General features: G+C 30.2%; 2 protein-coding genes across 13 annotated transcripts in view; one reads left to right on the plus strand and one right to left on the minus strand.

The window, feature by feature from the left end:
- The first annotated feature begins 33 nt into the window (after positions 1-33).
- Positions 34-5,509, plus strand: LOC126737952 (trans-1,2-dihydrobenzene-1,2-diol dehydrogenase-like). Its single transcript, XM_050443075.1, has 5 exons — positions 34-303; positions 4,423-4,714; positions 4,843-5,081; positions 5,135-5,293; positions 5,348-5,509. The coding sequence occupies exons 1-5, from the start codon at positions 102-104 to the stop codon at positions 5,461-5,463; spliced, it is 1,008 nt and encodes a 335-aa protein (XP_050299032.1). The 5' UTR covers positions 34-101; the 3' UTR covers positions 5,464-5,509.
- Positions 5,479-15,595, minus strand: part of LOC126737954 (globin-2B) — a 278,580-nt gene continuing 268,463 nt past the window's right edge. For 6 of the 12 annotated variants that reach the window (XM_050443089.1, XM_050443078.1, XM_050443088.1 and 3 more), the window contains 3 exons: positions 14,513-14,674; positions 14,230-14,452; positions 13,835-14,178 (listed from right to left, as the gene is read on the minus strand). In XM_050443089.1, coding sequence (XP_050299046.1) covers positions 14,044-14,178; positions 14,230-14,452; positions 14,513-14,667 — 513 coding nt within the window. In that variant the 5' untranslated portion in view covers positions 14,668-14,674 and the 3' untranslated portion in view covers positions 13,835-14,043. Of the gene's footprint in view, positions 5,643-5,689; positions 5,913-5,964; positions 6,152-7,785; positions 7,901-13,834; positions 14,179-14,229; positions 14,453-14,512; positions 14,675-15,595 lie in introns of those variants that run through there. The other 6 variants (XM_050443081.1, XM_050443079.1, XM_050443082.1 and 3 more) reach the window with 2 other exon arrangements.

Consider the following 15,595-nt stretch of genomic DNA (forward strand, 5'->3'; position numbering starts at 1 on the left):
CTTAACAACAAGTACTCGACACTCGACAGATAACAAAACGTAAACCGGTATACATATAAAAAATTGAAAAACGCGTTGTTATTAGACTACACGAGGCAGTTATGGCACTCAAATGGGGAATAGTCGGTGCGGGTCGGATCTCGCAGGATTTCGTAACCGCAGTGAAAACTTTACCGGAATCAGATCATAAAGTTTTAGCGGTGGCCGGTAGAAATAAGGAAAACGTCCAAAGATTCGCCAAACAGCTGGACATCGAGAGAACATACGATGATTATGGTAAATTGGCTGCTGATAACGATATTGGTAAGTAGAGATTATGAATTGCACTTTCTTAGCCTCTTGATGCCTTTTTCTGAAGTACACTAGAGAAATAACATTTCAAATGGGAAAAGTACACAAAAGCAAATCAATAAATAATAATTTTCTCCTAAAACTAATTAATACATAAATTGCTGCATTTTCCTTGACAAATGTCCATCTCTTTCTTCGATATGTTCCTTAGGTGTGAATTAAAACAACCGAAAATAGTCAACAAATTTATGTACACACTTAGACTGTGAAACACGATCACTTACGACTACTAGAAATATAATTATTTTCACTGTATTTATTCACCACTATTTAAATCTCCCGCCAATATTCCGGACTTTACTGTACTAAACTGACAATACATAAATAAACTCCCATAAGAGCCAATAGGGTCGATGAACGTTGCGCCCTCTAAATGTCGAGGAGCAGTACTAATAGGAAACGAAAATGAGTTAGTGACGTCATAGTAGCGGGAGGTTTAAAATTTGATTATGGCGCCAAATTTAATTTTGATAATTATAATTAAATTTTTTTTATTGAAGATTTGCTGTAATGCTGTTTATATGTTCTTCGAAAAATATTTTTTTTTCTCAAAATCTTGTCCAAATTTTGAAAAACGCTGAAATAGGTGTCCAATGAAATTGTTCATAGAATATGTGTACAAATTTGCAAAATTGTGCCTATTCTATTTTTTGAGTTATAGACTTTTTGTTGAATTTTTAGAATAAAAGATTATTTTTTTTTCAAAAATATTTTTTTTCTCAAAATTTTGTATGAATTTTAAAAAACGCTGAAATAGGTGTCCAATGAAATTGTCCAAAGAATATGTGTACAAATTTTCAAAATTCTGCCTGTTCTATTTTTTGAGTTATAGACTTTTTGTTGAATTTTTAGAATGAAAAATTATTTCTTTTCAAAAATATTTTTTTTCTCAAAATCTTGTACAAATTTTGAAAAACGCTGAAATAGGTGTCCAATGAAATTGTCCAAAGAATATGTGTACAAATTTTCAAAATGGTGCCTGTTCTATTTTTTGAGTTATAGACTTTTTGTTGAATTTTTAGAATAAAAAATTATTTTTTTTTCAAAAATATTTTTTTTCTCAAAATTTTGTATGAATTTTGAAAAACGCTGAAATAGGTGTCCAATGGAATTGTCCAAAGAATATGTGTACAAATTTTCAAAATTCTGCCTGTTCTATTTTTTGAGTTATAGACTTTTTGTTGAATTTTTAGAATAAAAAATTATTTTTTTTTCAAAAATATTTTTTTTCTCAAAATTTTGTATGAATTTTGAAAAACGCTGAAATAGGTGTCCAATGGAATTGTCCAAAGAATATGTGTACAAATTTTCAAAATTGTGCCTGTTCTATTTTTTGAGTTATAGACTTTTTGTTGAATTTTTAGAATGAAAAATTATTTCTTTTCAAAAATATTTTTTTTCTCAAAATCTTGTACAAATTTTGAAAAACGCTGAAATAGGTGTCCAATGAAATTGTCCAAAGAATATGTGTACAAATTTTCAAAATGGTGCCTGTTCTATTTTTTGAGTTATAGACTTTTTGTTGAATTTTTAGAATAAAAAATTATTTTTTTTTCAAAAATATTTTTTTTCTCAAAATTTTGTATGAATTTTGAAAAACGCTGAAATAGGTGTCCAATGGAATTGTCCAAAGAATATGTGTACAAATTTTCAAAATTCTGCCTGTTCTATTTTTTGAGTTATAGACTTTTTGTTGAATTTTTAGAATAAAAAATTATTTTTTTTTCAAAAATATTTTTTTTCTCAAAATTTTGTATGAATTTTGAAAAACGCTGAAATAGGTGTCCAATGGAATTGTCCAAAGAATATGTGTATAAATTTTCAAAATTGTGCCTATTCTATTTTTTGAGTTATAGACTTTTTGTTGAATTTTTAGAATAAAAAATTAATTTTTTTTCAAAAATATTTTTTTTCTCAAAATTTTGTATGAATTTTGAAAAACGCTAAAATAGGTGTCCAATGGAATTGTCCAAAGAATATGTGTATAAATTTTCAAAATTGTGCCTATTCTATTTTTTGAGTTATAGACTTTTTGTTGAATTTTTAGAATAAAAAAATATTTTTTTTCAAAAATATTTTTTTTCTCAAAATTTTGTACAAATTTTAAAAAACGCTGAAATAGGTGTCAAATGAAATTGTCCAAAGAATATGTGTACAAATTTTCATAATTGTGCCTGTTCTATTTTTGGAGTTATAGACTTTTTGTTGAATTTTTAGAATAAAAAATTATTTTTTTTTCAAAAATATTTTTTTTCTCAAAATTTTGTATGAATTTTGAAAAACGCTGAAATAGGTGTCCAATGGAATTGTCCAAAGAATATGTGTACAAATTTTCAAAATTGTGCCTATTCTATTTTTTGAGTTATAGACTTTTTGTTGAATTTTTAGAATGAAAAATTATTTTTTTTCAAAAATATTTTTTTTCTCAAAATTTTGTACAAATTTTGAAAAACGCTGAAATAGGTGTCCAATGAAATTGTTCATAGAATATGTGTTCAAATTTTCAAAATTCTGCCTGATCTATCTTTTGAGTTATAGACGTTTTGTTGAATTTTTAGAATAAAAAATTATTTTTTTTTTCAAAAATATTTTTTTTCTCAAAATTTTGTACAAATTTTGAAAAACGCTGAAATAGGTGTCCAATAAAATTGTCCAAAGAATATGTGTATAAATTTTCAAAATGGTGCCTGTTCTATTTTTTGAGTTATAGACTTTTTGTTGAATTTTTAGAATAAAAAATTAATTTTTTTCAAAAATATTTTTTTTCTTAAAATTTTGTACAAATTTTGAAAAACGCTGAAATAGGTGTCGAATGAAATTGTTTATAGAAAATGTGTACAAATTTTCAAAATTGTTCCTGTTCTATTTTTTGAGTTATAGACTTTTTGTTGAATTTTTAGAATAAAAAATTTATTTTTTTTCAAAAATATTTTTTTTCTTAAAATTTTGTACAAATTTTGAAAAACGCTGAAATAGGTGTCGAATGAAATTGTTCATAGAATATGTGTACAAATTTTCAAAATTGTGCCAATTTTATTTTTTGAGTTATAGACTTTTTGTTGAATTTTTAGAATAAAAAATTATTTTTTTCCAAAAATATTTTTTTTCTTAAAATCTTGTCCAAATTTTGAAAAACGCTAAAATAGGTGTCCAATAAAATTGTTCATAGAATATGTGTACAAATTTTCAAAATTCTGCCTGTTCTATTTTTTGAGTTATAGACTTTTTGTGGAATTTTTAGAATAAAAAAATATTTTTTTTCAAAAATATTTTTTTCTCAAAATCTTGTCCAAATTTTGAAAAACGCTAAAATAGGTGTCCAATGAAATTGTTCATAGAATATGTGTACAAATTTTCAAAATTGTGCCTATTCTATTTTTTGAGTTATAGACTTTTTGTTGAATTTTTAGAATAAAAAATTATTTGTTTTTCAAAAATATTTTTTTTCTTAAAATCTTGTCCAAATTTTGATAAACGCTAAAATAGGTGTCCAATAAAATTGTTCATAGAATATGTGTACAAATTTTCAAAATTCTGCCTGTTCTATTTTTTGAGTTATAGACTTTTTGTTCAATTTTTAGAATAAAAAATTATTTTTTTCCAAAAATATTTTTTTTCTTAAAATTCAGTACGAATTTTTAAAAACGCTGAAATAGGTGTCCAATGAAATTGTTCATAAAATATGTGTACAAATTTTTAAAATTGTGCCTGTTCTATTTTTTGAGTTATAGACGTTTTGTCAAATTTTTAGAATAAAAAATTATTTTTTTTCAAAAATATTTTTTTTTTCAAAATTTTGTACAAATTTTGAAAAACGCTGAAATAGGTGTCCAATGAAGTTGTCCAAAGAATATGTGTACAAATTTTCAAAATTTTACCTGAGAAAACTACTTGTCATATTCACCACACAATTCTTAGATTTTTAACACGAAAACTACCATCACAATTAAACTCTAAAAATGCAGGGGCGCTTTTGCTGTATTTTGTACTATTTCTTTTTAAACAGTTTAATGTTTGAATGCTAGATGGTGTCACATGTAGAATTACAAAAGCATAAAATCCCATTTTCAGACATCGTCTATATCGGCAACTTGAATACGCAACATTTCGAGAGCGCGAAACTGATGTTGGAGCACGGAAAGCACGTTTTATGCGAAAAACCGTTTACGATGAACGAAAAACAAACGACGAAACTCACCCAGATCGCGAAAGAAAGGAAACTTTTCTTAGCAGAGGCGGTTTGGTCGAGAAGTTTCCCCGCTTACAAGAAACTCAAGGAATTAATGGAATCTGGTGAATTGGGCGACGTTCTCTTTTGCTCCGTCAATTTCGGGTTTCCTCTGCAACACGTCGATAGACTCACGTGAGCATTTTGAATACCTTTTCGATTCCAGTTTATATTTCAAAGTGTCAACTCTTAGATGGCGCCACGGGTTTCAGTGCGACAATAAACATTTCCGCACCCAATGAACGCCTAATTTTCTTTTACAGATCAAAAGATTTCGGCGGAGGTGCAATCTTAGATTTGGGCGTGTACATTTTGCAGTTCCAGCAGTGGGTTTTCCGAGGTTTAAAGCCCTTAGAAGTGGCTGTTAGTGGTCATAAAAACGGTGCAGGCACTGATGAGTCGGCCGGGGTGGTACTCACTTACCCTGAGGGTAAGATGGCGGTGGTAAGCACCTCTGCCAGGGTGGCCTTACCCAATGAGGGCCTGGTTGTCGGGACGAAAGGTGAGAGTCAACTATTGCACATGTGATCTGATTTCTCAATTAATTTACTTTAGGTTCTGCGAAATTGCCAAAGTTCTGGTGCCCCACTGAGTTAATAACAGATGAAAAAAGTTACGAGTGGCCCCTTCCAGAGTCTCCTCTGCCATTTTTGCACGTAAACAGTGCCGGACTGTCATATGAGGCCGAAGAGGCCAGGCAATGCATCAAAAATGGTAAAACTTTTGTTTTTTAAATGCTCAATATTGTCGCTTTTATTAATATTGTAGGCCTTATTGAGAATCCTTCCATAACCCATCAAGAGTCCATTGAACTTGCACGACTTATGGACCTGGTGAGGAAACAGTTGGGGGTGGTGTTTCCGGAAGATAGTCAAGACTTTTAAATACAAATTGTACTATTATATAAAATAAACATTTATTTTCATTCAACACCTTTTTTCTCTTCTACAGCACATTTTACCATAATCCCAAGTCCATAGTCCAAAAACTTATTCCAGGCCTCAAGCTCCTCGGAACTCATCCCGGACTTCTGGAACAGTTGCATCAAAACCTCCTTCAGATCCTATAACGAAACGTCAATATTTTCTTTCACTTTCCGAATGTTCTTACCCAATAGGCGCGTTCCGGTACTTTCCTAGATACGTGCGCCACTCCCTGTTTACCCAAAAGTTGCTCCAGAAGTTCCACATTGTCCAGATTCTCCATTATGGAAGTGAATGCGTACATCAAGCTGATGCAGTGGGCCTTAAATCTGTTGTTCGATTCCAGTTGGTTGTATGGGACGTTTCTGAATGGGAACAATTGTTGGTATTCCGGATGGACTTTGAAGAGCCTATAAAAGATTCTTCTGGTTAAATTTGCTTATTCTGTATTGATGTGCATACGTCATAAAGATTGCCATTCCAGTCTTCAGGTTTTCTTCTCCATTTGACAGTGTTTTCCAGGTAGTTTTTAATAAGTGTCTGTCTCTGGATGTAAGGCCAGTGGTGCGGTCTGGATCGTCGGTTCTACCGGTGTCATGCCAGAAGAAGCTTAGTATTACGCCCATGATTTGCTTTAGGTCTTGAGTAACTAAAACAGAAAAAAAGGATATTTAAAATGTTGATATTTTTCTAGGCATTAGGGTTTTTAAAGTTGGATTTTTCTCATAGATTTACTTAAACTGATTTATTCGATTTGTCAAGAATACTCCAACCAAAATTGTGCTTTTTGATTTGTGGAAATATTCCAATTAGTTTTTGAGAATTTGAATTTTAAAGTAAGTAGTCATCTTTAAAACGAAACTCGTTTCTTGAACATCACTGCCAAAGAAGATGGATATTCTTGAAACTTCTAATTGGACTGAGTTGAACCTTGAAGAATATTTTTATAGAATATTCTTCTGAATAATGTGCCTTTTATTTCATGAAAATATTCCTATAAGTTTTTGAGATTTTGGACTTCAAAGCGAGTGGTCACTTTGAAAGTCAAACATGCTCATTGAACGTCAGTGTTAAAAGAGTCGAATATTTCAGAAACTTCTATTTGGACTGCGTTAAACCTTAAAGAATATTTTTATAAAACATTCTTGTGAATATTATGCTTTTTATTTTATCAGAATATTCTTATTGGTTTTCAAGATTTTGGACCTGGAAGTGAGTGGTCACTTTGAAAGTCAAACATGCTCCTTGAACATCATTGGCAAAAAATGTGGATATTTCTGAAACTTCTAATTGGACTGCGTTGAACCTCAAAGAATATTTTTATAGAATATTCGTCTGAATATTATGCTTTTTATTTTATGAGAATATTCCTATTCGTTTTTGTTATTTTGGACTTTGAAGTGAGTGGTCACCTTAAAAGTCAAACATGCTCCTTGAACATCTCTGTCAAAAAACGTAGATATTTCTAAAACTTGTAATTGGACTAAGTTGAACCTTAAACAAAGATTGTATAGAATATTCCTGTGAATATTATTCTTGTTATTTTATCGGAATATTCTAATTAGATTTTGGGATTTTGAAGTGGGTGGACACCTTGAGGGTCAGATATTGTCCTTGGACTTCGTTGCCTAAAAAGTCGGATATCTATGAAAATTTTGGTTAAACTGTGTTAGAGTTGAAACATTATTTATTAAGAACATTCTCATGAACATCATGCCTTTTATTCCTTGAGAATATTCTAATTAGTTTTTGAGATTTTGGACTTCAAACTGAGTGGTCACCTTGTAAGTGAAACATGCTTCTTGGACAACAAGTGTCAAAAAAGGATGAATATTTCTAATGTTTCTATTTAGACTGAGTTGAACATTGAATATTATTTGTATAGAATATTCTTCTGAATAATATGCTTTTTATTTTAAGAGAATATTCTTATTAGTTTTCGAGATTTTGGACTTTAAAGTGAGTGGTCACCTTGTAAGTCAAACATGCTCATTGAACATCACTGTCAAGAAAGGTAGATATTTCTAAAACTTGTGATTGGACTAAGTTGAACCTTAAACAAAGATTGTATAGAATATTCCCTTGAATATTATTCTTTTTATTTTATCGTAATATTCTAATTAGATCTTGGGATTTTGAATTTTGAAGTGGGTGGACACCTTGAGGGTCAAATATTGTCCTTGGACTTCGTTGCCTAAAAAATCGGATATCTCTAAAAATTTTGGTTAAACTGAGTTAGAGTTGAAACATTATTTATGAAGAACATTCTCATGAACAACATACCTTTTATTCCTTGAGAATATTCCAATTAGTTTTTGAGATTTTGGACTTCAAACTGAGTGGTCACCTTGTAAGTTAAACATGCTCCTTGGACATTAGTGTCAAAAAGGGTGGATGTTTTTGAAATTCCTAAATAGACTGAGTTGAACCTTAAACAATATTTATATAGAATATTCTTCTAAATATTATGCTTTTTATTTTATGAGAATATTCTCATTAGTTTTTGAGATTTTGGACTTTTAAGTGAGTGGTCACTTTGAAAGTCAAACATGCTCATTGAACATGAGCGCCAAAAGAGGCGGCTATTTCTAAAACTTCTAATTGGATTGCGTTAAACCTTAAAGAATATTTTTATAGAATATTCTTCCAAATATTATGCTTTTTATTTTATGAGAATATTCTTATTAGTTTTTGAGATTTTGGACTTCAAAGTAAGTGGTCACTTTGAGAGTCAAACATGCTCATTGAACATCAGTGCCAAAAGAGACGGATATTTCTGAAACTTCTAATTGGACTGCGTTGAACCTTAAAGAATATTTTTATAGAATATTCTTCTGAATATTATGCTTTTTATTTTATGAGAATATTCCTATTCGTTTTTGTTATTTTGGACTTTGAAGTGAGTGGTCACCTTAAAAGTCAAACATGCTCCTTGAACATCTCTGTTAAAAAACGTAGATATTTCTAAAACTTGTAATTGGACTAAGTTGAACCTTAAACAAAGATTGTATAGAATATTCCTCTGAATATTATTCTTTTTATTATATCGGAACATTCTAATTAGTTCTTGGGATTTTGAATTTTGAAGTGGGTGGACACCTTGAGGGTCAAATATTGTCCTTGGACTTCGTTGCCTAAAAAATCGGATATCTCTAAAAATTTTGGTTAAACTGAGTTAGAGTTGAAACATTATTTATGAAGAACATTCTCATGAACAACATACCTTTTATTCCTTGAGAATATTCCAATTAGTTTTTCAGATTTTGGACTTCAAACTGAGTGGTCACCTTGTAAGTTAAACATGCTCCTTGGACATTAGTGTCAAAAACGGTGAATGTGTTTGAAATATATAAATAGACTAAGTTGAACATTAAACAATATTTATATTGAATATTCTTTTGAATATTATGCTTTTTATTTTAAGAGAATATTCTTATTAGTTTTTGAGATTTTGGACTTTAAAGTCAGTGGTCACTCTGAAAGTCAAGGGAATTTGCAATAAATTTTCCAGGCATTTGAAATTAGTTTAAAAATGCTTAAAATAAAATGAAAAATTACTGGAATAACTTGAAAGGTTTTATGAAATGCCTAAAAAACATGACACAATTTTATTTTTGAATATTTATTCCAGGCATTTGAGGAAATACAATGAGATATTTAAAATAATGTTTACTTTCTTCCAGGCTGATTTTTCAATAAATTCCATGCATGTAACAATGTATTTTCCAGGAATATGGGAAGAAGATTTTCCAAATGTTTTTTTTTCAGGCAATTTTAAAATGTATTTCAAATATCTGAAATATTATGAATGTTTCTTTCAGGCAAATACCAATTTCTCTGGTGATTTTCGAATGCTGGTAGATAATTAATTTTTGTATTTCTTGACATTTTAAATATTTTTTCCATGTATTCCAGGCAATCTTAAAGTTAGTTAAAATATCCCTGGAACATCACAAACAATGACCCCAAATGAGAGCCTGGAATAAAATAAAAAATAACTCCACATGCTTGGAATCAAATGCAAAGATGCCTGGACGACATTAAAAATTATTTCAAATTCCTTTTTCAGTATTATTCCAGGCATTTAATGCAACATTTCAAATGCCTGAGGCACATGAAAATTCCTCAAAATGCTTGGAATAAAATGCCTAGAAGACGACTGAAAAACGATTTCAAATAACTGGAATAAACGATTCTAAGTAATTACAGGATTTCATATCTTACTTATTGAAACATTATTTTAAATATCTGAAACCCAAAAAAAATTATTTCGAATGCCTGCAATAAAACTGAAAATATGATTTTAAAGTTGTAATCATTTGAAATCGTTTTTCTTTAATTTGGTCCATTTTGAATGAATTTTAGATTTTATTGCAGATTTTCCACCACTTTTATATTATTCCTGGTATTTCAAGTGATTTTTTATCTACCAGGCATTTGGAGTAATTTTGTTCAGTATTTCAGGGATATTTGAAATAATTTTAGAATTACCTGGAATAAGCTAGGAATTTGAAATAATTTTTACAGCACGTCCGAAAAACCTGGAAAATAATGATTGGATTATTTGAAATGCAATTTAAATAATATAAAACCTCATTATAAAAGCCTGGAATATTTCGAAATAATATTTTTAAATTACTGGAATTAAGCAAAAAATTGAGGTTACAAAAACGTATTTCAAATGTCTGGAAATTTCATTTGAGATTTAAAATACATAAGAAATAACCTGAAATGCCTGTAATAAATAAAACATTATTTCAAATGTCTGAAATCAATTCTGAGAGTTGTTTTCCGGGAAATACGGTATATGATTTTTCTATTTCTTGACATGTTAAATATTTTCTCCATGTATTGCAGGCAATTTTAAAATTAGTTAAAATATCCCTGGAATATCACAAAAAATGACCCCAAATCCCTGGCAGGTAAAAACTCACCTCAAATGCCTGGAATTAAGTAAAAACGAATAAGAGCCTGGAATAAAATAAAAATTTCTAATTAGATTGAGTTGAAATTCTATGAACTATGAACAATATTTGTATAAAATATTCTTCTGAATTCTAGGCTTTTTATTTTATGAGAATATTCTTATTAGTTTTCGAGATTTTGGACTTCAAAGTAAGTGGTCACCTTGTAAGTTAAATATGCTCCTTGAACATCAGTGCCAAGAGAGGCGGATATTCCTAAAACTTCTAATTGGATTTTGTTAAACCTTAAAGAATATTTTTATAGAATATTCTTCTGAATAATATGCTTTTTATTTCATGAAAATATTCCAACAAGTTTTTGAGATTTTGGACTTCAAAATGAGTGGTCACCTTGAAAGCCAAACATGCTCTTTGGACATTAGTGTCAAAAAGGATGGATGTTTTTGAAATTTCTAAATAGACTAAGTTGAACATTAAACAATATTTATATTGAATATTTGTCAGAATATTATGCTTTTTATTCTATGAGAATATTCTTATTATTTTTCGAGATTTTGGACTTTAAAGTGAGTGGTCACTTTGAAAGTCAAACATGCTCATTGAACATTAGTGCCAAAAGGGGCGGATATTTCCTTAACCTCTAATTGGATTACCTGGAACCTTTAAGAATATTTATAAAGAATGTTCTTCTAAATATTATGCTTTTTATTCTATGAGAATATTCCTATTCATTTTTGTTATTTTGGACTTTGAATTGAGTGGTCACTCTGAAAGTCAAACATGCTCATTGAATATTAGCGCCAAAAGAGGCGGATATTTCTGAAGTTTCTAACTGGACTAACTTAAACCTTAAAGAATATTTTTATAGAATATTCTTCTGAATATTATGCTTTTTATTTTATGAGAATATTCTTATTAGTTTTTGAGATTTTGGACTTTAAAGTCAGTGGTCACTCTGAAAGTCAAACATGCTCATTGAACATGAGCGCTAAAAGAGACGGATATTTCTGAAACTTCTAATTGGATTGCCTTGAACCTTAAAGAATATTTATAAAGAATATTCTTCTAAATATTATGCTTTTTATTCTATGAGAATATTCTTATTAGTTTTTGAGATTTTGGACTTTAAAGTCAGTGGTCACTCTGAAAGTCAAACATGATCATTGAACATGAGCGCCAAAAGAGGCGGATATTTCTAAAACTTCTAATTGGATTGCGTTAAACCTTAAAGAATATTTTTATAGAATATTCTTCTAAATATTATGCTTTTTATTTTATGAGAATATTCTTATCAGTTTTTGAGATTTTGGACTTTAAAGTGAGTGGTCACTCTGAAAGTCAAACATGCTAATTGAACATCAGTGCCAAAAGAGGCTGATATTTCTAAAACTTCTAATTGGACTATCTTGAACCTTAAAGAATATTTCTATAGAATATTCCTCTGAATACTATTATTTTTTTTATTTCATGCAAATATTCTTATTCGTTTTTGAGATTTTGGACCTTAAAGTGAATGGTCACTTTGAAAGTCAAACATGTTCCTTGAACATCAATGCCAAAAGAGGCGGATATTTCTGAAACTTCTTATTGCACTACCTTGAACCTTCAAAAACATTTATAAAGAATATTCTTCTGAATATTATGCTTTTTATTTTATGAGAATATTCCTATTCGTTTTTGTTACTTTAGACTTTGAAGTGAGTGGTCACCTTAAAAGTCAAACATGCTCTTTGAACATCACTGTCAAGAAAGGTAGATATTTCTAAAACTTGTAATTGGACTAAGTTGAACCTTAAACAAAGATTGTATAGAATATTCCCTTGAATATTATTCTTGTTATTTTATCGGAATATTTTAATTAGATCTTGGGATTTTGAATTTTGAAGTGGGTGGACACCTTGAGGGTCAGATATTGTCCTTGGACTTCGTTGCCTAAAAAGTTGGATATCTATGAAAATTTTGGTTATACTGAGTTAGAGTTGAAACATTAAATTATGAAGAACATTCTCATGAACAACATACCTTTTATTCCTTGAGAATATTCCAATTAGTTTTTGAGATTTTGGACTTCAAACTGAGTGGTCACCTTGTAAGTGAAACATGCTCCTTGGACAACATGTGTCAAAAAGGGGAGGATATTTCTAAAGTTTCTATTTAGACTGAGTTGAACATTGAATATTATTTGTATAGAATATTTTTCTGAATATTATGCTTTTTATTTTATGAGAATATTCTTATTAGTTTTTGAGATTTTGGACTTCAAAGTAAGTGGTCACTTTGAAAGTCAAACATGCTCATTGAACGTCACTGTCAAAAGAGGCGGATATTTCTGAAACTTCTAATTGGACTGCGTTGAACCTTAGAGAATATTCTTCTGAATATTATGCTTTTTATTTTATGAGAATATTCCTATTCGTTTTTGTTATTTTGGACTTTGAAGTGAGTGGTCACCTTAAAAGTCAAACATGTTCCTTGAACATCAGTGCCAAAAGAGACGGATATTTCTGAAACTTCTAATTGGATTACGTTGAACCTTAAAGAATATTTTTATAGAATATTCTTCTGAATAATATGCTTTTTATTCTATGAGAATATTCCTATTCGTTTTTGTTATTTTGGACTTTGAAGTGAGTGGTCACTCTGAAAGTCAAACATGCTCATTGAATATCAGCGCCAAAAGAGGCGGATATTTCTGAAATTTCTAATTGGATTAACTTGAACCTTAAAGAATATTTTTATAGAATATTCTTCTGAATATTATGCTTTTTATTTTATGAGAATATTCTTATTAGTTTTTGAGATTTTGTACCTTAAAGTGAGTGGTCACTCTAAAAGTCAAACATGCTCCTTGAACATCACTGTCAAGAAAGGTAGATATTTCTAAAACTTGTAATTGGACTAAGTTGAACCTTAAGCAAAGATTGTATAGAATATTCCCTTGAATATTATTCTTTTTATTTTATCGTAATATTCTAATTAGATCTTGGGATTTTGAATTTTGAAGTGGGTGGACACCTTGAGGGTCAGATATTGTCCTTGGACTTCGTTGCCTAAAAAGTTGGATATCTATGAAAATTTTGGTTATACTGAGTTAGAGTTGAAACATTATTTATTAAAAACATTCTCATGAACATCATTCCTTTTATTCCTTGAGAATATTTTAATTAGTTTTTGAGATTTTGGACTTCAAACTGAGTGGTCACCTTGTAAGTCAAACATGCTCATTGAACATCAATGTCAAAAGAGGCGGATATTTCTGAAACTTCTAATTGGATTGCCTTGAACCTTAAAGAATATTTTTATAGAATATTCTTCTGAATATCATCCTTTTTACTTCATAAGAATATTCCATATACAGTTTTTTAAAGTTGGCATAGCAAAGAATTGCCTATAAAATCAAAACCAAATCGAATTAAATATTTTATTTATATAATAATTATATAAATCACAATAAAAAATCAATTAAAAAAAATGACACTATATATACAAGGAAATCAATAAAATACACCCACAAATACAAAATGACAAAGATACATATTAAAATAAGTACACTGGTACCAAAGGCGAATTTTATCAACTGTTTTGGTACTACCGGATATTGCGTGACGTATTGAAGCTATTCTGAAGCTGTGGCAGCTTCAAGTCCTTTAATGATAACCGAGAAAGCTACGTCAAAAGTCTTCTTCCAAGCGTCTAATTCTTCAGGTTTGAAGAGGGTGCTGAACAGTTCGAGTGCTGTTTCTTTCAGATGCTACAAATAATAATAATGATAATAGTAGTTTAAGTGATTGTTAAAACTTACAAGAAATCCTTCCCGGGTCACTTTTCTTCGACTGTGGGAACTTCCGGTTTTCGTTAAAAGTTCCACTAAAACATCGGACGTATCCAGGGAATCCACTACAGCGCTGAGGGCGTACACCACGCTGTTACAATGGGCCCGGAATCTGGCGTTGGTAGGGAATTCCGACGGATCCAGGTCTTTGAACGGGAACAGTTCGATGTATTCCGGGTATTTTTTGAAGAATCTTGCATGGAAAAAGTCAATCAATCAACCTCTGTGCAAATTTAACTGAAATAAAACTTACAAAGTCAATAGGGCGACTCCACTGTCGGTAGGGTTCTTCATTAACCTCGCCCAGGAAGATGTGACGTAATATCTGTCCCTGGACGTTAATCCTGTAACCGGATCGGGATCGTCGGTACGTCCCGTGCCAGTAAACGCGCTCACAATATGACCCATGGCACTCCTGAAAGGGAAATAATTAAAAATCAATTTTAATGAGCTCCTGGAAGTTTATCTTTATGCAAATTAAAATTGTCACTGCTTACCCGCACTTTATCCTTGATATCTCTGTTAATATCAATCTCACAACAATTAAGATTATTATAAAAGTTTTAGTTTGTAATGAGGACAAGAAAAATGGTTAGAGTAAAGCGAAATTCTCGGGTTTACTCGAGCAAATTCTTTACCTATGACAGCGACATAAGGTGGGAGCGGACGATGGTTGAACTACTCAGTCTTGCGGTAGCAGTCGAGGCGAGCGGACGTAGAAAACACACGCTCCTTAAATACGAACAGTTTTCCAACTTTATTTGTTTAATTAACTAGAAAACTCCTTATTTACAGTCGTTTCTTGGTTGGTCTAATGTTCGGAAACATATTGTGAAATGAAAGCCTCTGTTTTCCAGTAAATATTAAATTCACAATAATTATGGTTACTATAAACGTTGTAAATTTTATTGAGGACTACAAGAATGGTTAGGGTATTTTTTTCTGAAAAACTTATTACCCACCCCCGGTTATTTATAAGAAATTATTTGTCAAGGCCCTTTGCCAAATATCAGTCTACGATATAAGGGTTTTGACTCTTCAAGGACCACTCGCTTTAAATTCCAATATCTCAAAAACCAATGAGAATATTTTCATGTAAAAAAAAACAAGACATTCAAGGGAATGTTCTTGAGAAATAATGTTTATTGTTTAAAACCATCCATGCAAAAGTTTGAGAAATATTAGGTATTTTGTGCCAGGAGAACACTTTTTCTTCAAGGTGACTACTCAATTTAAGGTCGAATATCTCAAAAACTAATCAGAATATTCTCATGAAATAAAAAGTGTGATATTCAAAAAAGTGTTCTTAAAAAATGTTGTTAATAATTTAATATAG

The sequence above is a fragment of the Anthonomus grandis genome, chromosome 6 (genome assembly GCF_022605725.1).
Source record: "Anthonomus grandis grandis chromosome 6, icAntGran1.3, whole genome shotgun sequence".
Taxonomy (NCBI): Eukaryota; Metazoa; Arthropoda; class Insecta; order Coleoptera; family Curculionidae; genus Anthonomus; species Anthonomus grandis.